Genomic DNA, 27494 nt, shown 5'->3' on the forward strand with positions numbered 1-27494 from the left:
TGAGCAAGCTTCAAAATAAGTTTTGACCAGTGTCCTCTGGGCACAGAGAAGAGCCTCTCTGATCAAACTCTGGCAGGGTATCGGCAGCCGCTGGGGAGCAGCATCGCAAGAAAAGACAGAACACAGAAAAGAAAGTGCAGCGGGTCTGAAACACACAGACGGGCCGCAGGCGAAGCAGAGCACAGGCCGATTGATTTTCCTGCTCTCTGCAGCGTTTCCCTTCCAGCTGCAGTTTACGGGACAAAACCCAAACATGTGCAAAAAGGAAGACGGAAAAATAACTTTAATTTCCTCCCTGGAGCTTTTTATATTCTTCTCTGAGTATCAGGAGGTCAAAGGGTCACGAACCTTTCAGCTCATCTAGAATAAGACAACTTTCCGTTTTCAGCAGCTTCAGGTCGACACCTCAGGACTCCTGAATATCTCATATCTACAGTTTGTCTGTTTATGACTTGAATGAATTTGTAATGAAAGAACTTTTTATGTAATTATGCTCTTTGACAGGCTGTCCGTCCGTCTCATTATCGTGAGTGTGATTTCCCAAGAACGACTCAAAGGAACATCCTGAAACTTGGCGGCAAAGGTCCCTAATGAAGATCAGTGTGACCTCACGTCCAGCCCATTCTAAATCACTTTGCATACTTTTCCTGCGGTCCAAGCTATAACATCATTCTTAATGAGGTACTCAGACGAGTCCGTTAGATATAAATGAAACGTATTATTGTGCGTTTGCAGCATTCAGATGCAAATTCTTTCCATTTCCCGGACACAGCTTGGAGCTCTCTCTGCCTCTTTCCTTACTCAGCACGAAGCAGCAGGTTTGGTTTATGTAATAAGACTTCAGTTTAAAACCTTTCACATGTATTCTCATCTCGTGCTCTTCAGGATGTCTTTAAAAATCCATCTGGAATAACTTTACACTTTTTACTTCACCTTCTCATGTTGTCCCTCCGTCCCGTGTTTGTGAATGTGATGTCTCGGGAACACCTGGAGCGATCCTTCTTACACTTGGCTCAAACATCCACAACGACTCAAGGATGAACGGGTTGGATTTTGTTGGTCAAAGGCCAAAGGTCAAGGTCACTGTGACCTCACGTCCATACAGCTGTTGTTACTGCTGTATCTCTGCTCGGAGGGAATTTAAGAGCATTTGGTTCATTTGTGTATTTTATACTTATCACGCCATCCGCCATAGATTAGAGGACGATCCCCGCTGGCTCTACCCATCATGCACCTGTTTGTTGTGCTGTGGTAAGAAGGGTCTACTGACAGTCACATGACCTGCAGACGAACACAGACAGTGTTTTCCACAGTGTGGTGCAACGTCTCCTGTTTAACGTTGTCCTACTTATGCTGCTGTTTGGCTTTTTATATTTTCAATACACACAAACACTGGGACAAACAGGACGCAGCTCGCTCTCCAACTGTCTCTTTCCTGTTGTGTCAAAGAAATTCCCTCAAAATATTCAGTCAATTTTCACTGAAGCGTCTTTTAAACTTTTATTTTCCATTTTGAATTTAATTCAAATCCTCATTTATTGTCATAAATTGAGGACAACAAATCGCTCAGGTGCAGTGATAATTGCAAATACATGAGATAAGAAAGAAGATGTTTATATTTATATTGTTTCTTTAAATAAATCAACATTTTCAGGAGCTCGAGGAGAGTTAGGGATGTAGATTTACTGACAGGGAACCCAAAGTTATCTAACTTTATTGTGAAAGTCAAAGTGGTTGGAGCCGGTATATCTCTAACACCTCTAAAACTTGGATTTCCAGTGAATAGTGTTTTTACCTCTCATCGGTTTGGTTGACGAGTCAGTAAATCAAGATTTGGGGAGGAGGTCTGATTCAGTCTGAAGAGGAAGATTAGTTTAATAAAACCCTCCAGAGCTCCACAGTCTGCACCTTTTACTTAGAAACGGTTGAGTCCAACCTCTGTGCTGTTTTTTAAAGTCTTATATCAGTGGGGGAACATCAGGGTCGTCCACAAACCCTTGGGAGGAGCTGCTGGCACCTGCAGGGGGGGGAGGAGGAGGGGCCGTCCTGGACGTTTCCAGCGGACCCTGTTTGGTCCTCTGGTGTTTTGGCACAATGTTGGCGAGGTCGATGGCTGCGTGCTGGCTGGGATCCACCTCCAGCCTCTGAGGAGCATTGTTCTTTCTGTGGAGGGAAACATCAGAGAAGAATGGAGTCAGGGGCAAAAACACATGACTCCTCTTTAAGGGCGTTTCCAACCTATAGTCTGTTTGTTTTGGTCCGAATCAGTGGACGAGTTGCTGGTTTGGTTCATTTTTACTTCGGTTCGGTTTCACAAACCAAAACTTCAAGCCAACTGAAACATATCAAACAAAGCCATGTGGGAGCTGTCACTCCGTTCATTGGTCAGAAATCTTGTGTGGTTGGCGGGCGGTTAAAGGAGTTTTTCGTTATTAGGAACCATCGGCAGAATTGGCATTTGTTCATAATCACAGCCATCGTTTGGGCCATATACCAAGCCAACATGTGCGAGCAGCATGGCACATTTGAACGCACTTCACAGCGACTTCTAGAGAACAATGTGTTGCTTCACGTGATGCGAAGAAGACGTGCTGCGCTCAGTCGGCTGAGGAGGAGAAGGGAGCCACATTGAGTACGTACAACGAGTCTAACCTTCCAACCGTTAAACCGAAGACGACTCAGGGAAGCTTGATATGTTAGGCCCAGGCACGGCGCCAGGATGTTTTCCAATCTGTTGGGGTGCGAAGAAAATAATCAATTCTCATGACATTAGAGTTACTTTATCAGTTTGTTTGTTTTTTTAATAACATCAGCTCTGTTACAAAACACATAAATGTAGTTTTTAACTGAATTTGTCCAAAGGTATTCAACAAAGTAGCTAAAAGCTTAAAACAACTGACTGAAGGCAAGGACAAAAAGGTTCCACGTGTCAAGGTGAGAGACTTCAGCACCCGGCAGCACCGGACAGCGCCCAGGAACAACAACACAATACATCCATAATGACAGGTGCATTTCTTATGCAGAATCAGACGCCTGTGCGTTGGTATTGTTTCAGTAGAAATGGCTGTCACAAGGTCAGGAATAAAATTAATGATGAGAAGAAGTGCAGCCGCAACGTGTGGTGCAAACGGCCTGTTAACTGTGCGCACGCTTGAACTGAAATGAACATCACGATCTTGGTGAACACATTTGTATTGTAAACAAACATACATGCGTCCCGCTTTGCATTAAACGTTACAGATTATATCACAATGTCAAAAATAACTCGGTCGGATCACGTTCTTACCACAAACGAACTGCAGCAGAGTTCATTTGGAATCGGACCGAGACCACCTCTTCAACAAGGTCTCGGTCCGGTGGTTTTGGTCCGCACCAACGCAATTCTGTTGTTCCCACCTGCCCAAACGAACCGCACCAAGTGGGTAACCGCTCCAGGGTTCGATTCAACTGAACTTAACAAGGCAGGTTTGAAAACGCCCTTAGACTGAAGGTTTAGTCACCTGCAGTCTGAAGGAACGCATTTTTTTTAGAGGGGCCACATTTGAAATAAGTGGAGGCAGACATTTTCGTTTGCTTCATATGTGTGATGGAAGAAGCAGCAGCTCACGCCTGCACCTAAAGCTCCAAGTTGTGTGCCGGGAATGGAAATAATTTGTATGTGATGCTGCAAACACACAATAATATGTTTGATTTATGTGTAATGGACTCTTCTGAGTACCTCATGACTAAATGATGTTACACCATGGACAGCTGCAAACACAGTCGCTGCAGAAACACAATGAAATCAGCAGCTCAACAGTTTTATCTGGTTTTTGCATTAAACTATTTTAATACATTTATTTTAATCACTATTCTAATTATTCATATCTGCACTGTAGCTTTTACTCTTATTTATATTTTGGCTTCTGTTTTAGCTGTTTTATTTTATCTTCACTTTGCTTTTTAATGTTTGTTTTATGATGTGTTTCTTTGCTTTTGTTTGTCTTGTTGCTGAATATATATATACATAAACTTGCCTTGCCTAAATAAACGTCTCACTATCTAAAACCTGAAGAGTTAATAATTGTTCACTAATTTAATTCAATGGAAGCAAATATTTCCTAAGATACAGTGTATGTAGTGGGCAGCAAAGGTGAGCTGTGAAGAATGAAACCTGCAGATTTTCCTGGAATATTGGGCATTTTAATCTCCCGCACAGCAGCCGACAATAAACAGCAGCATGACGCAGGAGGAGGAGCCACTTCATTACTCTGTGCATTCTGTTACTTGTTTATTGAGAGGGGAATAAAGCTGCCAGAGGACATATATAAATATACTGACACTTTCAGTCCCGTCTTCATTCACTGCAGTGAATTCACTCTGCAGCAGGAAATTTAGCAGCTCGGCCAGAGAAAATGGGAAAGTAATTTATCACATTTTCCCGCTGATAGAGAAGAAGCGATGCCTATTTTTAGAACGGACAAGTTCAGAACAACCAGCAGGGTGTCCAAAACAAGCTGCAGCCTCCTCTGCTCGGAAATGAAGCTCACTTGGAGGTTCAATAAGCTGCAGTTCCTCTGGTGTCCACTTGAGGCTGTCTCCAGCAGTGAGTCAGTCCCCATAGAGCCCCATGTTAAACTTTACAACAGAAATAAACATGTTTACAGCCTGGTACAAAAAACAGTTTGGGTCTCTGTAGCTCATTTCTCTGTACGGGGAGAATTTGTTAAAATTATATTAAAGTTATGCATAATTAGGGGTGTGGTCTGTTTGAGTGACAGGTGTGTGTGCTTAGCTGTCTGCTAGGTGTCTTAGTCTTTTAGAAACAACAACTGGCTGTGTGAAACTGAACAGGACTGATAAACTTAAACTCTTACTACTTTGCAACTCCACATGTTGTGGTACAATCAGTGTTCATTTCGTTAATGAAAATTATGACGAAAAATGTTCGTCAACGACGATAATAAAACTCTGACGTCATGTTTTGTTTTTCGTTAACGAGATGGGACTAAAATGCGCTCACAGAAAAAGGGCCGTTTTACGTATCATCTGACACACAGATAAAAACCAACACTGCTGCTGCAAATAAGGCGAGAGAGGAATGTGGAGAATGTGCTACTGTAGCCGCACGACTTCTTTGTGTGGCTTTACATGCATAACGTTACGTTCAAGAAGTTTCCTTATACACACATAACCTCAGCTGAGGATCTATATTACCTGTGCTGAACATCGTCAGGAAACACTTAATGTAAGGACGGATGAAAGGACTTTACAGCAGAGTGAGCCTGTATTAGGCTGATTGAATTAGACTGAACTTGACTAAAACTCTAAATTATAAAAATGAGTAAAATGTGACTAAAACGTTTTAACATTTCTGTCGTAAGAGAAAGACTGAATCTCAAATAGCTGCTCAAATGAACACTGGTACAATGCTGACTCTCCCAGTCCCTTACATTTCCAGACAAATGCAGAAGACACGAGTGTCCTCGCTGCAGATACAGACCTGAGTAAAATCAATGCCAAAGTGCGAGTGCGTCCGTCTGCAGAAAGATAACTGTGACTAAGCTCATATAAACTCATTGACGGGGAACGACAGTAGCTGAGCTGTAATCGACTGCAGGTTCTGCTTAGTGTCTGTGGCCGCTGATCCTCAGAGGATTAGGTTGGGAGTGGAAGTGATTCACACTCAGATAAGAACCGGACTACACAAGTCACATGTCGTGTGCTGCATGGCCCCAACATGGAGGCCTTCTATTTATGACACAAAGAAGAGAGATCAGAAGATGACACATTATTGGCTGTATATTGGTTTCAGATCAAAAACACCCAAAATGTCAACAATGACTTCCTTTTTTTATTTTTTACCAACAATAATAAAAATGAAGATATTTATTTTACAGGATTCAGGTATGATGCACCTGATCGCAGTGTTACAGCTGCACTGTTGTGTCTTCCAGCTGTTCCCAGGTGACTGCTCGATGAGGTGCACCTGGTCTTAGGTGTTTAAAAACCCCAGTCATTACATCTCAGCAGGGATTTTGTGTTGTTGTGTTTGTTTATTGTTTTGGTCTTCAGTTAATGATTTGGTTGTTTGTGTGTCCTTTAATAAACCCCATGTATGTGAGCGTTATAAGGTGAACACCACCTGGTTATTATCTAGCAGTTCACATGTAATCCGAGCATTTCTTTATTTTCTGTTCTCATTGTTGGTCATGAGATTAAGACTCTTCACGTAAAGCACCACGTTATTGGAAAGTATTTAAAGTAATAGTGCAAAGGATAAAATAAAAATGGAGGAGGGTGATTTTTTTAAAGAATAACGTCATCATGGAGGCTGGTCTAAGTTTAACACTCATCTTGGTGACGGGGAGGGGGGGTAAACCTAATCGTCAGCACTTCTCTATGCGAGATGGATGGAGTCATTAGTCCAGGGCTCCTCTACTAATGCCCTCTCTGGTTAAGAAGTCCAAGATGGCTTCCTGTAATAGGTCACCCAAGGCAAAGGCCCGCTGGTCGTCATATCTCACAGGTAATGAGGTCTGTGGGCAAGTCAACACAGGAGCAGGGTTTCTGCCATCCACACCTTATTATCAGACAGAGGGTGTGCTGTAATGAGAGAGCTGCAGACTAATAACTGCCCATGGTGCAATATCGATGATTGTTGTAAAGTTTGCAGCCTGGCTGGTGCAGGGGTCAGGAGGTGGGAGGGGTCAGGGGGTCACAGTTTACTCATGTGTTATTCTGATTTACCTGCAGAGGCTGTGCTGCGTGCTGTCGACTCTTTGCTGTGATAGAATACGTTTAATGTGTGACATACAGTTTATGTACGAACCAGAACCTACAGCCTACCACTAGTTTATTATAATTATTAACATGTCATATTAGAAAATACTGCTGGTTACTGTTAAAGCTTTAATATCTGTTTCAGTTGTTAACAGTAGATGTTACTGATGAATGGGATAACAAGCCTACCATTAACCACATGTGCTGTTTGGCTGTCAATCAATTGAATCGATCTGCTTTCAGTGTTTCCACAAAATGTTCGTGTTGTTTTTATTTCCACAAATATTTTGGCCGATCTCGTATGTGACGGTGTTAAACTCCACACACTGTTGTAACACACTCAGTGTACAGCTGCTAACAGGGATGAAACGACTGGTTGGTCGTTGAATAGAAAATGTACAATAATCATCAAACATCGTTACGTTCCATCGTGTCAAAGGTCAGAGGTTTTTTTGCTTCACATTCCTGCAAATCAAATGTTTTGAGTTTTGGACTGTCGTGGACTGACCAAAGACTTCACCTCGACTTCTTAGAAACACTTGACCATTGATTGATTTCATGAAAAAACAGAGTAAATGCTTTGAGCCCTGAGCTGCTCAGCTCTTCCAGATCCTGGTGCGGCAGGAAGTTTAAGTTGTGTGTTTTAGATGATGTACAATCACCTGTAAATATAAGTAAGCATTATAAACAAGCAATGCTGTGAGGACAGTTTTTGTTAACTTAGAATGAGCTTTTCAACTATACAGAGGAAAAGTCTCGCCTACGGAGCTCGCTATGTCGCACAGCCATGTTTCTACAGAAGCCCAGAAGGGACAAACCAAGCTCTGGCTCTGGAGAATCATTTTTTGTGAGTTTCTTAGGCACCCAGATTCTGCAACATTCTTGTAAGGGGGTTAGGAGAAGAGTTACCAATGCAATGCAGTCTGCAACCCCACCGACAGATGCCTCTCCAGCCTTCAGGCTGCTCCTTTAAATTTAATAGCACAAACGTGGCTTTGCAGTTGACCCTGACCTCTGACCTTTCAAAACCCACTTGGGACATCATCCCAGCAGACATGAGTTGCGGGTTTTAGATGTTTGATATTTCATTTCATGACAGAATTCAAACATTGCCCCGCCTTGTGTCATCGAGGCAAAATCCATTTCAAACCCTTCAATGGCCTTCAGATCCATTTCCCTCCAAGCCAGAGGTTGAATATAGAATCTGTGGCTAAGCATGGGGTCAAAGGTCGGCCCTAATCACATCCAAATGATGCAGTAACTCAGCAGCCCGCGGTGCTGCTCACCTTGCCGTGGTGCAGGAGCAGCTTAGGGTTTTATCGAATGTTTAATTTGAGAGTAGAGGATACGCAGGGGCTCTTTACTGTGTTTGATGGGGCCGGCTGAAGGACAGGAAGCGACTCGTGCTCATAAAATGGTAATGATGATGGTGACGATGCACCGACAGGCAAGGAGAGGAAACAGAGCTCGGTCAAACAGCACTGTGTACTGCAGATCACTGAGAGGTGAAGCTGCTGCGATCTGAGCTCACCTAAACTACAGCTCACTGAGACAGGGTTCATTCTGCTGCACGGGGGGAGAGGTGCTGTCAATGACTCATGTTAGTGTTGGGTCATAAAATACACTAAGTACTATAAATATGCTCATTAAGATAATGTCATCGTTTACAGTCTGCTTTACAGATTTTAAAGCTAAAGATTATTTTTGCAGAGATATGGACCATTTCTTTAATGGAAAATAAATCTACTGTAAATTCTCCAATAGTGGTCAGAGCATCTGTGTGAACAGGTGTATATTAGAGTAACAGGACAAGGCCTATTTCCCCTATATTCTGTGTAAGCATCTCTTATTGGTGCTAAAATCAGTAGCTAGGATTTTTTTAGTACAATTTAACTCAGTCATTGGGCATGAGCCTTCCACAAGCTTAGGCAGGCAAGCTAGAGACACAAGAATGACAGAGAAAGGGAGCTGAATACTGATAGTGATGACATTATTTGCTGCACTCCTCAAACAAATAATCCCTCATGGACTTGTTTTGTTTATTTTTTATTATCACTGCTTTGGAGACACCATACCCTATATGGTATCATATATCATACCGCATTGTATCGTATTGTAGCATACCGTATCGTATCACATCGTATCGTATCGTTTTGTACTGTACCTGCCATATCATATCAGACTATATCATACCGTATCGTACCGTATTTCACCGTATCGTACTGTATCCTACCATATCGCAACGTATCATACTGTATTCTACCATATCGCACCGTATCGTACAGTATCCTACCATATCGCACCGTATATCGTACCGTATTGCACCGTATCGTACTGTATCCTACCATACCGCACCGTATATCGTACCGTAGCGCACCGTATCGTACTGTATCCTACTGTATCGTACCATATCGTATTGCACCGCATCGTACCATTTCGTATTAAATCATACCGTATCGCACCGTATTGCACAGTATCGTACCATATCGTATTAAATCATACCGTATTGCACAGTATCGTACCACATCGTATTGAAACCGACCATATCGCACCGCATCGTACCATGTCGTATTGTATCACACCGTAACGTATTGTATTGTACCGTATTGCACCGAATCATAATATATCGTATCATATCACACTGTAACGTACCGTAACATATCGTATTGTATCGTATCGCACTGTATCATATGGCTTTAAGGTATTCTGGGGTGTTTTTTGATGTGAAACATCGACAGGAATTGTTGGAGAAAGTAGAAGTGACTGGAATCCTCTTTATTCTGTTAAAACAGTAAAGAAGCACACTTCTGAATCATTGAATTTCTAAGCCTTTTCTTTACTTGGCCTTTATCTGTGACCTTTATGTGTTTGTATCCACTTTAATTTATACCTTTCTCTGAATACTGGCTCTAAGAACTTAGAGGACTTTGTAAGAGTTCTGACCATTTTCCAAAACAAGCTGTAATATCTTCAAAGCTAATCGATCAAAGTCTGCTTTTACTTTATCAAATTGAGATTTTTTGTTGTATAATAATGCAGGTGTAAGTGCAGATTGATTTGAAAAGTCTCCACTGTGTTTCCTCCTGTCACTAATGTAATTTGTGAGCAAGTTTTAAGTCTCTGAACATTGATTTGTATACTATGCAGGAAATAACAGAAGCCAACGACTAGCTGGAAGGAGGGAAATGGTTTTTTTCAAAGTAAAAAAAGAAAACAAGGCTGTGTCCAAAACACTCACCACTCACTATATGGTACTGTATTGTAACATTTTATAGTGCCTTCCAAATGTTTGGTGAGAACTATATAGTGGACTCAAAGTATCTGGATCCTGAAATGTAGCATGTGGTCACTCGCCAAGCACTTTAATTAATTAATTACTTTTGAAAGCACGTGTAAAGCGCTAAATGGGGTATGGAAAGGACTTTCCAACCCGGTGCTGATGCTTCTCTTTCCCCCTTTTCTTTTTGTGTTGAGTGAGCAGTGTTGAGTTTTCTGTTGAGCTTTACCTGGATGGAGAATGATGAACAAGAATCTAAAAACTATTTTCTGCACGTCTCACATTATAACTGAAATGTGGTTTCAGAGGGAGACATTTTGGGATTTGAGAATAGATATTAATCCTCCTCATCACCAAAAACATCACCTTACAGCAGCTAGAGCCTGAGTTCCTGGAGCTCGGACTAAACACTGCATTAAGAGACGTATTCAGCTGAGTGTTTTCCTGTATGTGAGACGCTGTGAGTCTCTTCCCCCCGGTGTGCTGCTGCAGCTCTGGTCAAGGTTATCAGTGGCCTGTACGCATTAGCAGGGGGAGCGCTGTCTTCAACACGGCTGATAAAATGAATCATGCAGAGCGTTTAGTATACAACAAGCATCTGTAATTAGGACAACAGGGACCTGATAAGCCAGAGGCATTTGAATATGTGCGGATTCAACTCAAGGCCAAACAAAGACTAACACCACGGCCGACCGGGACCAACACTTGACTCTGATAAATTCATACAAACACACAGCTGCCCGCAGGCCGCGGCCCCTCTGCTTCGCTCTTTATGCCTCATTTATATTATAAACAAGTGTTTTGTTACCGACAGAGACGGCCTCATGAAAATATCTGAATTTTATCATTGAGACAGCACAGCCAACAGGTACGCCACGGTTAGAGCGAGGACAGATGAACAGCTAACGGATCAGGAATGTTCTGGCAGGTGTATAAAAATGTAAAATACATTTAGAAAAGATAGCGGATTACAAGAATGCCACAAACACAAGGTCACAGTAACCTTTGACCTTTGAACAACAAATTCCAATCAGGTAAAACTTGAGTCCGAGTGGACGTTTGTGCCGTATTAAAACGCATCGTGTTCACACGAGTCTTTTCAGGATATTATGATATCGCAGTGAAGCTGACCTTCGACCCTTTGGGTATATAAACGTCAGCACAACTTTATCCGATGAGACATTTGTGTGGAAATGATGTCATAACTATGCCCCGGAGAGGAGCACGAACAAAAAGGATTAGCTAGCATGGGATGCAAACATGCTAGGTAGTCGGGAGGTCCTGTGCTCCAGACGATAACTGGCTTTATTGTTGTTTTCGCGGAAATGACAAACTCTAAAAGATCATTAAATATCTAAAAAAGTAACAATATGTGAGAATAAATGCAGCACATGAGGGCACACCAGAGAGCTCAGGCTGTATGCAACTACCGTATGTGCAGGATGAAGAACACAGACATGGCGACACTCGAGGAGGTGAAATGTGTTCATTCTGAGATCAGGACAGAACACACCGTCTGCTCCGTCCCCGCTCCGTCTCTCCAACATGTTCCTCCATGCACGGACGTAACAGAACTTATCTGTCTGCAGCTGTTTGACAGGCATGTTTGTCTCTGTGCAGTGGCAACGACACATCGTACAGATGTGGATCATTGTGGACTCGGTCTATCAGCTCGTCTTCAGAACTTTCCCTGCTGCTGTGTTGACCCTGTCACATCCCCTCTGTCTCGACGCTGCCCTGTCATGTGCACGCTGCGTCTCCTGTACGCGTAGTGTTAGTTTTTGAAGACGTGCACAACTGACTCCCCAAAAGGAACGCGTGCTGTGGACGTGAACGGGTAGTTATAAGCAAGTACACCTTCGACTTCATTGTCCACACATTACTGGGATGTGTGTATCAGCAGGTTTGCAGCTGCAGTGTGAGTGGTGGATGTCTTTACCTTCTATTATCCTCAGACGAGCTGGTGTTTCTGGTTTGACACCCTCTGGGCTGACGCGTGACGGCCTTTGTCCCTTTGATTTCACCTTCAGCCTAAAAAGACACAAAAACAACTTCCTCTTTCATTCCTGAACTTTTCACTGGCACTCTGCAGCAGGATGTATCAGACACCATATGGAGGGTAAATAGCAGCAGCTCTGACTCTGCACTTTCAGCACCTGCCTCTCTTTATAGTCACCATAAAGATTCCCTCATTACACCTCAGAGATCGAAATGCCTGCTCCCCGTTGGCAGGAGCAAAACAATCACAGAACACAGGCTGAAGTTTATCAGGAAAAAGTCGTAATTTAACCGTTAACGAGATCTTTTAAAGTTCTTCTTCTAAGAGAATTTTAAGGTTCATATTTCATCACATGATCTTATTCCTTCTCTGGTGTCGCCCTCTACAGGAAGCAAACTCACAGACAAAACACTGCACCTTCAAAAATCTGTAACTCCAGGATTAACTTTGTAAATATTAAAATACAATAATGAGCCAAAGCTGTCTGGGGGAATTTGGGAAGCTCTTAGAGATGTAACAGTAACAGCTATTACATGTTTCCTTCAGACCCAAGACAGACCTATCTATTTATCTCTCAACCTATCTATATCTTTACATCTACATATAAAACCAAACTACCATGGTGGAGTTTGTCCTGCGGCTAAAAGTTCAGTTTTATCTGCAAAAATAAGAAAATTCCCAAAGACATCCTCAGGACAGAAAGCGGACCGTTGAAAGTTACTTGTGTGTCTCTTCTTGCTCCTCCCAGCAGTCTTAGTAACTCTCCTGTTCCCTGTACCTGGCTCAGGTATACGCGTGTCACTGTACGTACCCGCGGCATGGTGAGGACCAGGTGTCCCGTGGTTTGGGACCTCTGAGCTGTCGAGCTGTCGGGTTTCACTTCAGCAGGCAGAACCATCTGAAATATCTGCAGAGTAAATTATTCACAACTTTAATTAGCAAGATTAATGTGCTGATCTGGCACCGCCGCTGTCCCAGTGTGTCAAATGACTTTAATCATTAGCGGGGCTTTTTATAGGAACACTTTCCAGAAAGGACTTGTGACCAGAATAGCTCCGACTGAAACAGTGGCAATCAATCACTGGAGCGAACTCCTATGAAAACCAAAATGATCCACGTGGGAGGAAAAATTGGACCCTTTCATTTTTCAATCAACTTTGATTTCATTTCGGGGAAACCATGCTCACAGCAGGAGGAGGAGAAGGAAAACTCCAGCCGTCCTGTAACTCGTCTGCAGGCCCTGCAGCTGTCAGGTGAGGATGACGTGATATACACACACCTCAGCTCCTGCACTCAATTACCCCTGCTCCCCTAAACGGGCTCAAATTCAGAGCGGACTTTAAAGGCCTGCGTTGATGTATCACTGCGTAAATCACACCACCCGTCCAATCAGGCTGACCCCCGGCATAAAACAACCACCTATAAACATGCTAACAGCTCGAAGTGGAGCCATGACATTAGGACTCTGGCATTGAAGGATGGAGAACTCCAAACCTGTTCAGTTCTGTATTTATCATACAAAAAACATAATTACACCTCTCAGACTGATGTGTGCTCAAACAGCTGTGGTCTGTCTGAGGGAGATTAAAGCCCTCTGTGCTGCTGAGGGAAACATGACCGACCGGGCAGCCAGGGCCAGAAGAATAAACGCACAGAATCCATGAATACGACTTCTGCTGCACATAAACTTGTGTGATTTCTGTGTTGTGTAAAATCCTATTCAAAGATGCATTAATAAGTTGAATGTTTACACATATCGCAGCTGAGGTCCTGGACAGAAAGAGCTGACATTACCATCCAGATTCTAAATCCTAAAAATCACACACGTTTGATACGATAGTGGCAGCTGCGATGAGTCTGTGCGACGTTCGAGAGGTTAAAGATCAAGGAGCAGTTCTCTCCTGGAAGAAGCTGCTGTCAGTCACAGCTGGTGTTCTCTGTAATCGATAGAAGCAATAATATTTGAAATTGGCGCCATAGCTGTGGAGAAAGTTGTACAAACAGCTCGTGGTTTCACCCATTCTACATTCCTACAACACCCAGCATGCATTGCGCCCCTCCCTCTCAAAGGAACAGCCCAGCGAGAGACACTGGAGTAAAATACTATCGTTTTCCGGTCAAGGACACTGATCGCTGCAGGCAACGGCTCAGAGCAGAACAGAATCTAAAATACGATGAGAACATACCGGTGCATCATCTAAAAAATCTTCAGGTCTGCAGTCGACATTTCAAACCTGACGCTTTTGAACGAGACGTGACATCGGAGGCGGGCGATTGAGGAAGTGTAGTTTAGCGAGCTCCATGGCCTCCAGTCAGATGACGTGTTTTACGTCGTGTGGAGGAGGTTTTCCGGGGCCCGTTGGAGAAGCGGATAGCGTCCTCCAAAGGCACAGAGAGAAACTGCATTTTTTCTTACCATAACAGCATCAGCTCCACATGATAGCATGTAAGGACTGAGGTTGAAAATCGCAGAACTGACCCTTTAACTCTGCACAGTCACAGATAATCTGGGTCAAACATCAGCACCGACCCAGGTTCCGGAGCGGATGTCTCTGATTGATCTGAAATTGGTACCCAACTCCTGTAGTGTGAGCCCGGTTTGAGATGACAAGCAGAACTTATCCTTCCTTCCTAATAAACCAGTGAGGTGTCAGACGATCTCATGCTGAGCAAAAAATACCTTCTGACTCTGCTTGAATCTTCCTCTTTATGCAGGTAAATCAGAGGATTACTGGTCCTATTTTACTGATCCTGACATCGACACTTCCACTGATACGTTTTGGACTTACAGAAAGAATCTACCATTTAGGATAAACCTGTGTGCAGTAAGAGCGGGGACATGACTTCACAGCCAGTGTAATAAAACCTGTTCATAAACGTATCAGCCCAGCAGATCTGATGACACAGCAGCTCCTCGCAGCCTTTTACGTGCTCTAAATCTGACTTTTCATCCATCACACGTCCAACTGCTGCGACTCAGCAACAAGCATCGTCTCCAAGAATCCACAGCAGCCTGTGATCATGTGACTCCCTCCAAACTGTGGACAAAGTAGTATGTCAGGAGCCACTGAGGACATTATTGAAGAGGGCAGCGTTTCAGACAACATATGTTTGAATATCTAGAACTGTAATGGTGTGTAATGTCTGAACAGACAGCTTATCAAAGAGTCAGCACGATTGCACTTCTAGAAGATTTACACATTAACCGAGGGCAGCGTGAACTTTGCAGAACATTCTTAAACTGGTTTTAGCTTGTGCAAAGAAAACACTTATCCCACGGCGCGGCTCTGCTTCATAAACGTGCAGAAAAGGAGAAGAAAAAAGGAGAGAAAGTGGAAGCAGAAAAGAGCTGAAACAATCTGAGCCTGTCAGTGGCAGAAACAGCTCTGTTAGTGGACGTACTTTGAGGATTACGTTGCAGCCATTACAGCCTGTTCTGAGGCTGCAGGCTGAAGCAAACTGTTGGAACCATTCCAAAACTTTTTGTACCCATTCGTCATTTCTTCGGTCCCTTCAGGATTTCGTCGGTATTCACTGTGTTTGTTATAGTCAAAAAATGATTTGAAGGTTGTGATGTGCTGAGGCTTGTTTTCCTGTGTGAGCATCCTCTGTGAGCGACCGGGACAAACACTCCAAAGAAGCCATCTATTGGCTGAGCGAGCTGTTTGTCTTCTGACATCACTTACGATCGATTTCTGTGACAAGACGCCAAATAAAATGTGTAAAAATGTAATGACACTAAAGTCAATCGCCTTTAGTGTGCACGTGTATGTTCATATCATACGTGCAAAGGAGAATCTTCTATTACATTCATGCTGCTCTACTTGTTGTTTCGACTGCTGTGGCAGTAGAAGGCATCGGTAGAGACAGGAGGATTACTATCTCACTGTACAATCACTCTTTGAGATCAGCGCTGACACAAACATCAGGAGCCTCTGATTGGTGGAAAGTTAGAAACAGCCTCTGATTGGTCAAAAGTCTTACACAAGGCATCAGAAAGAGGCTAAGTGGAAGGATAACAGTTTTCAACACGTAAACATGAATAAATGATCACAAGAACACATCGAGCGTTGAATTTGATATTATGGATTCACTGTACAGATTCTCCTTCAAGACTCAGGAAGCTGATGAAAGTGAGACGATCACATCGCAGCCTGGTCAGAACGGATCAGCCGTCTGCTTCACAGCAAAAACAAAGCATGTGTCTAGCATGTAGCATTCCAGAGATATTAAAGAAACTGTGAAATATAACCTCTGATGTTTATACAACATCGCAGACCTCGGAGGATCAATATTTGGAATATCAAAGAAGTGAGGTTGGTGATGATGTCATGCACGCAGGGAAATCGGAGGATCGGTCAAATTTGTGGAAAAGTTGCAGGGACTTCCTGGACGGACTGTTTACACCCCAAAATGTGTTTTTAAAAAAAGGAAATACTCTTAATAAAATGAACAACTATAAATGTGTCCTTTTGAGGAGCAATATTAAGAAGTTAGTGTTTATTCTCACACACTGTGGAGGCTTACATCAGAACGAATCAGCAAAAAGCTGACAGTAAATATCTCTGTGAGGGTGAAAAGTTGCTGAGCTTTGGTCTGACCTATAAACCTAAGAAGTCAGAAGACATTGGAGGGCCTGGCTGTGTGGAAATGTCTGCTGCTGCCCTTTCAGGAGTTACAAATGTAAATTAATGCATCGGTTGGAAAGTTCAGAGAGTGCAGCAGAAAACCGTGTGGAGGAAAAACTTGTTTTGTCTGGAGCTAAAGGGCACCGAGCAATCATTTAAAATCTCCACAGCGTACCTTTCCTTTGACGGAGACTCTGGCGTACGATGGCTGAACATCCACGTCTATCAGGGAGGTGTCCATGTGTCTGTGGGAGAGGTGTGGTCGGACGGTTAGTTTTTAGACACGCAGGTGAAGCTGTGTTTGTATCTGAATCTGTTTAAGCCATGAAGCAGAGCAGGAGCAGCACACGAGCAGCACATGATGGTTTAATCAGAATTAAGTTGAAGCTCCGACTGTGCAAACAACAAACTCCTTAAAGAGAAATCAAAATCTAACAACAGCTTAACAAAAACAGGAAAAGAAACAAAGAAAAACACTGAAAAAAATAGATCTATAATGTATCACAGGTGGATTAACATAAACACAGCTGAGTGTTCCTGTCTCCACAGGAAACTTTACTTTTAATCAACAAAACCAGTTCCTAATGATAACAGGCGTTGCACTGATTTCCACCTACATAAAGACTAAGTGTGTATATATGTTTGTAAATGAAGCTGTGGAGAGTTTGGGCTCAGGGTTGGTACCTGTAGACGGCCAGGTCTAAGACAATCGTGTTGTTGTCTCCATCTTCAGTCAGAGAGAAGTCCAGCCTGTGAATGCACACAGAGAGGATGAATACATGATGTGTGATGAGTTATCGCTCAGGCTGCAGCTAACCGTCCTGCCCCGTCTCCCTGCGGATGCAATGTGATAAATCATATAAAGGATACATTCCAGACCTGAGTTTGTCCTCAGCTCAGATTACAAATGAAACCAGCCGTGTTTTCAGGCCTCGACCCCCTGGCCTCGCTCTGGATATAAACCTCTGGCTAATGGAGGGAGACCGGGGTGGCCTGCAGCATGCTGCTGACGCGAGCCAATCGAGTCGAGACATCAAAACCTGAAGGCCGCTAATAAAGCAATCACACAGCACCTGGTGGCTTTCTACCCGCCGCGCTGTCTGAGGCGCTGGACCAGGCGCAAGAGGAAGTAATCGAGGGTCTCGAACAGAAAATCATTACAGTTATGACGAACTGTGGAGGGGAACTATATCAGAGACGAGTTGTTTTCTTCATTGTTTGTTTCCCAACCAAATTGAAGCAGCTGATTGGATGTGTTCTGTCGCTGTGGCAAAACTGGGAGCAATAATGTTTCTTTGTTCGACGTTGGATTGGTCCGTTTCCCTCACAGTCAAACATAACAGGTTGCACAGTTTAGCTTCGACCTCGACACTTTGTCTGGATAAATGTCTGCGTGTCAGGATCCTGCAGTTTTCACATTCTTCCTGCTGACGCCTCTTAAAGCCACGTTTGTCTTCTTAAAGGTTCATTTCCATCTGTTCAGATGCTTGTAAAAACTAACCCACCCAGAAGATTTAAGGCACTTTTCTGTTTTTGCTAGCATGCAAAGGTGACAAGGACACACCTTCATGTAGCACAGTCAATGGGAAGCCATCACCTGTTTCCCCTGCAGTGTGGGGGCGGGACTTGATTGAGCCCTGTCTCAAAAGAATCCAAAAATAAGCCAAGCAGTCAAATTCCATCCATCCATCATCTACACCGCTTATCTTGTTCAGGGTCACGGGGGGGGGGGCTGGAGCCTATCCCAGCTGTCATTGGGCGAGAGGCGGGGTTACACCTGGACAGGTCACCTGTCAATCACAGGGCTGACACACAGAGACAGACAACTTTTCACGCTCACACTCACACCTACGGGCAATTTAGAGTCACCAATGAACCTAACGAGCATGTCTTTGGACTGTGGGAGGAAGCCGGAGTACCCGGAGGGAACCCACGCATGCACAGGGAGAACAGCTACAGGACGTAGTGTAGTGTGTGGAAAAGAAGTGGATGGGATCATGGCTGAGGAATATTTAGTTGGTCTGTGTCTGCGTTTACTTCGGCTCGTTGACGTTCATGACTCGTCCATCAGCAGTGATCAGCGTCCTCGGGGCCCTCGGCTTCTTCTCCTTCTCCCTGCAGATAAACAGGAAAGCATTAGTGCATCCTGTAGTGTGTGTGTGTGTGTGTGTGTGTGTGTGTGTGTGTGTGTGTGTGTGTGGACAGATGACAGCAGGAGAGTTATGAAGTCTTTGGGGTGAAGGAGAGAGCGGCCTATTCTCCAGGAGCATCCTTATAGAGAGACACAACAGATATTGTGCAAGTACACGTACACACACACAGATATTACACACACTGTACAGTGAGCTCTTCCTGCACACAGCTTTTAAACTGAAACATTTAAAACAGGTCAGAAAAAATAAGCAAATATAAATGAAATCTGTGTCTGACAACATCACAGAGAGGATCCCTACAGAGACCTTTGTGTTACAGAGGAAGATGATTTCTATTTTATTTATGTAACCTTTATTTAACCAGGAACATACAAACATAACACAGGTGTGACTATAATACAGTATTAACAAGTGAAACCAGTCAAACATCATTTTTTTAACCGGAAACAGACGTTACATCGCTCTCTTCAAAGACACCACGTCATTTTAGCTCACAGAACACAGGAGCTGCTTGTCTACCGCTGCCTCAACCTGTAAGTTTGTTTGTATCGTTGTGTTATGTTGGTGTTTTATATGATTAGTCTGTATCCAACAAAGTATTGAATGATGTTGTTGAAGCCATTACAGCCTGTTCTGTGGCTGCTGGCTGTAGCAAAAGCCCAATCGATACTGGATTTCTGGGGCTGATGCTGATTGTGAGTCAAAAAATTCTGATAGATATATCGGCCGATATTATCACAAAAAAAAACAAGAGATGCACTCTTAATAGACGTAATGACACTGCCTTACACCAGTCGAGGCATCTTCTTACATTTTGTATTCTGTAAAAATTCATATATTAATATCGGAGCATATCAGAGGATATATGCGCCGATACCAATATATCTGAGATATGCTAATATATCACAGCTAACCGATAAATCGGTCTGGCTCTAGTAGCAATCTACCCAAAGTATTGCAAAGCATTTTCCTTTAGACAAACCTCCAAGGGTTAATATATATTATTATAAATTAAACTACGACTAGCTAACAAATGATTTGGCTTACAGATGATAACGAGGAGTTTATTTTATACGTAATGGCTGGTGGACGGATGCACGTCCTGCTACATCTCCAGCATGGATAGAAAATGACCTGCTTCCTCCTCACTGTGTGACTCTTAGCATGTAAAGTTATTGTGGTCAATGGAACTAGTAACCCAGGGAGTGTTGGTGCCTCTTCTGACCGCTCAGCTCCACAGCACCACTTACACTCATTACAGGTCTCTCGGCAGCCCGGCGCTCTAATAAAAACATGAACCTAACATCCTTGAGTTCAGCAGATTGAAGGCTCTTCGAACACGCTGTCACACGCCTCCTCTCTGTGGCAGATTTACAGCTGCAGAGGTCGTGACGGCTGACCCTCCGCAGAGTGCTAAACACTCGCCCGCCTCGCCCGCCCACTCATTCATCTGCTGCTCAGTGGGCTTAATGGATGGACATATGTGAGGTGTGTGCTCCCCTGCCTGTGCCTCTGTCACAGCCTGCTACATGTCGCTAATGGACTGACTGGTTTTACAGCAGGTAGGGATGAGAAGACAGTCACTCGTTTGTCTCAGATGTGGTGCTACTCAAAATCTGGGGAGGATTTCCATGGAGACTAAACATTGTGATTATTTCTTGTAACCTCTCATTTTGGATTTAAGGTTCATTTCCTGAACCAGTCAAAGGTTCCACTGGTTTAGGTAACATCTGTAGCTTCCAGTATTTAGTCTGGTTCCAGACGTCTGAGACTAAACCAGTGCTGCCATCTGGTGCTGGTGAAGTCATCTTTATCCAGAGTGTGTGCAGTAGAGATCGGCTGGTGGAGACGTAGTATTGACGTCCCGCCGCTTCCACTCCCCGACACACACCTTTACCATGTGTCCTTGGCGTGTTGGAGCCCTCAGGTGTCCTTGGCGTGTTGGAGCCCTCAGGTGTCCTCGGCGTGTTGGAGCCCTCAGGTGTCCTTGGCGTGTTGGAGCCCTCAGGTGTCCTCGGCGTGTTGGAGCCCTCAGGTGGGCCCAGTCTGCAGCAGAACAGCTTCTTGTGTCGGTCTGAAGCAGATATTCACGCTGATGGAAAGTTCAATGACTGTAGTGTTAGTGTTAGTTACGTCTCCTCTCGCCGTTCCTCCTCTACTCTGCTACTCGGGAACAGAACGCTGCAGGAGCCCCATTTGTCCACAGAGCTGTCAATCATGAGGCCACACCCCCTTTTTATAGCATCAAATAACTAATTAAAAGTAAACTTGTCAGAAATATTAACACTTGGACATAAATCGAGCGATAGAGAGGGTTTGGCTTCACTTTTAAGGAGCTGTCATGTCGGCCATCTGTTTATACAGTCTTAGAGTTGAGTTCTCCATCGAGTGCAGCAGCTTTTTCTGTCGTTTGATAACAAGTGAAAGTGACGATATCAGACAATATAAAGTCACTGGAGAGCGATTAATTGTTTTCCATTCCTGCAGGGGCGGGACTTATACACGTTTTGTCTCTATAGCAGCATCTCTCAGCCAATCAGGCTAACTTAAACACAATCTCCAACTCACGCTAATTTAAAAACAGAGCGTTTGGTCGCCAGCCTCAATCCTTGAGCATCTCTTCACACATGGAAATCAGAAACACTCGAACATTTCTCCACTCTTCATGATCATCCAACAACCACATAACCATTTCACGTTGGCTTCGCATTAAATGCCTGACGGGGTTTTCCAGCAGGAAGTGGGCAAACATTGGGATTCATTCTATATTTTTTGTAGAAATGCTCCACACATTGGAGAGTCTTGAGGTGGAACAACATGTCCCTAACACGTTTCCTTTAGTTAGTCGAATATGTGATTTAACGTTTCAGCCAACTGTGTTCAATGGAGCACGACAGCAAATGATTGGAGTCCATTTCTACCCGGAGATTACGTCCATTCGACTGAAAATGTGTTGACATTGTTCAGTTGTGGTTTCACTCTATGAAATAATATGAAGACTGTCAGTTATAGTGTGTGTGTGTGTGTGTGTGTGCGTGTGTGTGTGTGTGTGTGTGTGTGTGTGTGTGTGTGTGTGTGTTGGGGTGAGACAGAGGGCAAGTATCCACTTCAAAAGATCAAACCAAAAGGAGCATCTCCATCACTTTGCCTCCCACTTCAAACAGCTTCTCCCCTGCGTCCATCTCACCCAAAGCCCCAAACACGGGGACTTGTCAAGGTCACCGTGCGGCCCTCTGCACCATAAAATCTTCTTCTGTAGCTTTTTTTTTTTCTAAAGTGGGTGTGACAAGGCATCTATCAAACAGCTGAGTCATGAAGACATCCGTGGTGACAGCTCCTCTGCTGGTTTCAGATGAGTCCAGAGATGAGGATGAACTCTGCAGACAGCTCTCTGTTAGCCATGAAAAACTCAAGCTCAACCTCCACTGGTGAAAAATGAGGCCAATGAGGAAGTGCAAAAAGTACAGTTCCTCGAGTGTCCATGCGAGGCTGCCTCCAAAAGCCAAGAAAATAACATGATGGCAAAAAACCCAACAACACAGTTTTGGTCTCTGTGGCTCATTTCTCTCTTCATGACACCCTGTGCGTTGCCTCTGTGCGCTGCCTGTCAGCACCTGTCTGCTCACACCTGCTGTTTGTTGCACTGACTCACGCTGTTCCCTTTGGTCTAGATCGTTGCTTGTGTTGTTTTAACTCTCACATGTACGTCTGCTAAATGAGATTGTAACATTGTGCACAGAGCAGTGCACCGGTCTTCGATCCCTGACTGATACAGTCACATATCGAAGTGTCCTTGGGGGAGATACTGAACCCCAAATTGCTCCCAAAGGCACAGCCGTCGGGTATGAATGTGTATAGATACTGATTGTAGATTGGCACTTAGGTTTGCCATCTGTGTGTGAATGTGAGTGTGAAAGGGTGAATGTGACATGTTCTTTAATTACAGTCCATTTAAAATTCTTGTCATAAACAAACGGACCTGGATCTTTTAGCTAGCTTGTTTTTAGGCGTTTAGCTAGCTTTCAAGATGAGCATTTCTTCAGAGTTCATCCTTCCGGAGGTTTTAATCAGGGGCTGAGTTATCCACAGAGGTCTCCTCCTCCTCTTCAAAACAAACGAGCAGGTGGTTAAAACAGGAGAAAAAACAACACAGAATCAAGCTGGGTCTTCTGACACTTATTGGTGCATCCTAAAGGTCTGTGAGCTGAGCTGCCCATCCTGCTAAATGATGGACACAAAGACAGTCATCAGCTGGTAATATTTTAACGCCCAACCAGCCAATCAGCGAGAAGGAAAAGCTCTGATTTCAATGTGCTTCGTTAAGGTGAAACATGAGACTCATGTGGGCCGACATCTGAGTTTGTTGTTAATTTTCCTTTTGTTTCATGTTGTTCACAAAGAGCTAAAATAATCTGCAATCCAAGCAAACCATGTTATCAATCATGTTTCAGTCTGCACAAAATCTTCTCACGTAGGAACCCTTTATGCAAAAATCCAGCCGTCCATCTCATCCCTACACATCGATTACCTACATCCATCATCGGCCTGTCAGCTTTCCTCGGCCTGCACGCTGCTCTGTGTTTTAAGCTTCAGTCGTACAGACTGCAGGATGGACCTGCTGCTCGTCTGGTGTTGTGCTCCCTCTCGGAGAAACGCAGAAGCCATTAAACACTGAGGCGTCTCCTGGTCGACCTTATCGCAAAATCCACCTCAGGAGCAGCGAATTCATCTTTCCTGACAATCCAGTGACTGCTCGACTGCATGCATCAAGTCAGCGTGCTCTGACAGCCGCGCAGGGAGACGGTAAAAACGGCAACATCATATCAGCCTGATTTTCTGCTTGGACAGCGCGCAGGCCTGGGATGTTTTTGTGATATGGATTAGGAGGCAGACTGTCAGCGGTCGGCTTCTTAGCCATCACACTGGCTTTCTTTAAATAGGCCTTCTTATCACTAGAAATAGCTTTTATTGAGACTTTCCTTCCATTTCCTTTCTAATAAAGACTCCAGGTTAATAAAATACAAACAAAGCAGACTCTGGGTGAAGTATCAGTGTTGAAACTTGCAAGCTTCAAAAAGATCTTCCACATTCAGCTCACATGAAAGTGTTGACATGTGACTCTTCCCTTTGAGGAGTGCAGGAAAAGTCATCTCGATGCATAGGACAGAAAAGTACCCTGACAAACACAATACAAGCTGAAACAGCTTCAGGCCCATGTAAGGAGCTTCCTGTGGGCGGGAGATAAGGCAGCGGTGGAGCTCTAACAGCAGGATAACTTGCATGGAATTGGTCGTACGCAGCTCAGCTTTTTGTGGCTCGAGGTGTTGAGAAAACTAAACGCAGTGAGTCAGCGATGTGTTCACGGGTCAGCAGAGCGAGGGAAGGATGAGGAGACAAAAAAAAGCTTTTCCCATGAGAGAAAAACAAACAAGTAAAAGAGATCAGCGACACCTCAACCAGGAACACATTCTGCAGCCGTTGTAACTTTTTGTTGACGTTTCTGAGCTCATTACTGTTCTTTATACGATCACTGGCCCTTTCACACAAATCAGTTGAAACGGACGTTAAATAGACTCCAGAGTACGGACTCCTTTAAAGTCCGCCTGAGTCGATGTTTGAACACAGCAGGTGGTTGTCAGGAGCACGTTGACCTTGCAGAGCTAAGCTGCTTCGTACTCCACTCTGCTTGCTTGTAAAGTGTTTTCCAAACTTCTGATATTCTGGATACGTCAAAATACATGATGTAGTATTTTCTATTTACAGATTCTGCATAAATATCCTGAATCTGTACGTGCAAGACCGGTGATCAGTACGAGAAGTGTTCTGGTTTCTGTTTGTTGGACGTTTGTCATCCCAATAGTGTTGATCAATCCCGTATCAGCAGGCTTTGGTTGGTCTCCATGTGGAGAGCGAAATGTGCAGAATGCAATCTGCTGTAATACCATCCGGGCTCCCATCAGCAGTCAGACTGTAAGCAATGCTGCGGACAGAGAAGGAAGTCTTTTATCGATTACTGCTGACGAGATCGACTTCGAGCCTATAATCTCAAAGATCTCAGTTTCATTCTCTTTGGCGGCACCTGTGGTGATAAACAGTAATTACAGGAGCACACTTCCCAGATATCCAGACAGTGCTGCATGTGTGACGTCCACGGTCGGCTCCGGTTGTAACTCTTGATTTTCCTGGCTGACGGTCGCTTTCCTTTTCAGACTGTTTGCTTCATCTGAGCGTCGAGTTTGTTTCTTCTTCTTTGGATTTTCACTTCTTGTTGAAGTTGTATCTGTAGTCATCCATCTTTTCTTTGTTTGTTCAGCCATAGTAGATTACTGTTTACTCGCAACACTTGCAGAGAGCGGAAAAGCAGCCGCTTAGCTCCGCCTACCCTCTCTGGCAGACCAACCACTGCTGGCTGATGGAGAACGCGTCACTAACTGGGCGCCATGGACATCCAGTCCATAATAATACTATATACTGCAAATGCAAAGGCTTTCATCAGTGGGCCACAGGCTCAGTCACCATTGTGTTACCTCATTCAGAGATAGATAGAGACTTACAGACATTTATTTACATGAACATCTTCCACATTATCCCTCTAAGTAAAACAGGAATTCCCTCTGGTATTCACAGGCCCTGTGTTTGTTTTTCTTCACTCTCCACCAGCTACTGCTGAAGAGGACCGTTCATCCAATAAGACGACTGATGGTTTAAAAATCAGACCCAGCAGGAGGGTCTTTTCCCCTGTGAACTGGAGACTATATGTTGGTATCGGAGTGCCCTTGGACAAAGTTGAACCCCCTCACTGACCCTGAAGTCTCAGCAGATCTGGATGAGCGTAGGAGGCAGCATGTTTTATTTACTCCAGATGTATTACACGTCAGGATTATTTGTGTGGTCTTTAATCACAGTTACTGTCCTGGCCTCACAACGCCCACATCAAGGAAGAACAGAGGATGGCACAACGTGAAAACAGAAATGACACTCAGACCGATTACAAGCTTAATTCAGTAACAAGCACAACAAGCAGTGTGTAAAAGACAAAAGGCTTTAGACAATGAAGAAGGAAACCATCAGAGGAAGGGAGTCCTTCAAGGACACTGCAGACGGACAGAGAGAGATTAACAACTCAGAATAACTAGCAACTTCATGTTGGAGAGAAAACACAACAACACAATTCACAACTAAACTAAAACTACGTTTTTAAACAAGACAGACAAGAGTGACAGTGAACTTCTCTGTATTTCTGCTAGCCAGCGTTCAGCGATAAACAACTTCCTCCTCCGTGCGCTGCATTGTTTACAGACCAGTCAGCAGCTCGAGCAGCGACCGTGTGTTCAGATCAAAGGTAAATTCTCCCTCCAGATGTGTCTGCTAAATAAAGCTGTCATCTCTCGGTTCGTCCCATCCCCCGGAGGAGCGCCCGTTCATCTGTCTGTGCTGAGTCTCAGTCTCACTGTAAACAGGAAGTTACACAGAGGCTGCACTCTGGCTTACTGCAGCGGGATGAAGCCCAAACAGAAACAGATTCTCTTGTGATCGACTTTAATTAACGGCTCTTCAGTTTGCTGAAAGAACAACATCATGATGCAGATTAGGAACAACATGAAGCTTTGTCAGGTCTGTCCTCAAGAGGAGAAGAAAACTACTTTAACATGAGACGGAGGGTGGAGCCATCATTTATGATGCATTTAAGGAACTCTGGAAACGCTGAGCGGCTTTCATGACACAGCATCAAGCAGATTTGTCTCAAGTTGAAATTTCGAGACGCTAACCTGAACCTTCTTTCTTCAGTGTCTCCTGAAAGATCGTTTTCTTCTACATGCAACAACTTCAGATTCCTGACTGGAAGCAATAGGAACAATTGAGCGAGCAGTAGTACTTGCAGTATATGTGGACTATATTTTGCTCTCCATCAGCAATAGTATAAATGACACAAAGTTAAGGAATCGCTCCAGCCAGCTGTAGTGAAACAGGCTGTAACTGGATGCAAACGTTCCCTCAAAGTACGTCTGTTAAAGGTTCTTGTTGTTTCCACTGACAGGCTCAGATTGTTCTTCTAAGTGTGTGACAACATGACAGAAAGGATCCCTACAGAGATAGACCTTTGTGTTACAGAGGAGGATCCTTCTGTTAGCTAAAAACAGTCGCTCTTTTCAAAGACACCAGACTCCATTGACAAAATCAGTGATTTAAATCTACCAGGACTCGGGAGTTTCTGATTAACCGCTGCGTCAATCAGCTAGTTTCTTTGTGTTCTTATGTCGGCTGACTAATAACAAACACTCAGTGTGTTTCCTGAGACTGTTGATGTTTCCCCATCAGTCCGATGACTGCTCTCGCTGAGTGAAACCTCACAGCTGCCAGCTGACATCACTGCACTGACAGAGAGCGGCAGAAAGAGTGTGTGAGTGTCAATGTGTCAGAGAGAGACAGGAAGCACTGCAAGAAGAGGATGTGCAACACACACACCCAATTAACGCCCCGGCAAGAGGGTCACCTTAAGGGTGAGCGCTAATTAGCAGCATGGCGGGAAAATTAATTAGACTTTAGCAAATGCTTTGCCAACTCACTACCAACCAGGAGGACAGGCAGCTTCAGTGTTTAAAGTTATAATGTGGAAGACTGCAGTTAAATAAATGTTAAGTCTCAACAGATTTAAAGGGGCCGTATCTGTTAAT

At 44.0% G+C, this 27494-nt stretch overlaps 1 protein-coding gene across 1 annotated transcript in view; it reads right to left on the reverse strand.

Moving 5' to 3' along the window:
- Positions 1 to 1958: 1958 nt before the first annotated feature.
- Positions 1959 to 27494, reverse strand: part of dnaaf11 (dynein axonemal assembly factor 11) — a 32494-nt gene continuing 6958 nt past the window's right edge. Inside the window, exons 7-12 of the mRNA XM_069685387.1 lie at positions 18704 to 18781; positions 17351 to 17416; positions 16842 to 16911; positions 12850 to 12945; positions 11979 to 12070; positions 1959 to 2163 (exon numbers count right to left, since the gene is read on the reverse strand). Coding sequence (XP_069541488.1) covers positions 1959 to 2163; positions 11979 to 12070; positions 12850 to 12945; positions 16842 to 16911; positions 17351 to 17416; positions 18704 to 18781 — 607 coding nt within the window. The remainder of the gene's footprint in view (positions 2164 to 11978; positions 12071 to 12849; positions 12946 to 16841; positions 16912 to 17350; positions 17417 to 18703; positions 18782 to 27494) is intronic.

Source organism: Semicossyphus pulcher, unplaced genomic scaffold (assembly GCF_022749685.1).
Source record: "Semicossyphus pulcher isolate SPU_LCO1_2020_fin unplaced genomic scaffold, fSemPul1.0.p SCAF_7, whole genome shotgun sequence".
NCBI lineage: Eukaryota > Metazoa > Chordata > Actinopteri > Labriformes > Labridae > Semicossyphus > Semicossyphus pulcher.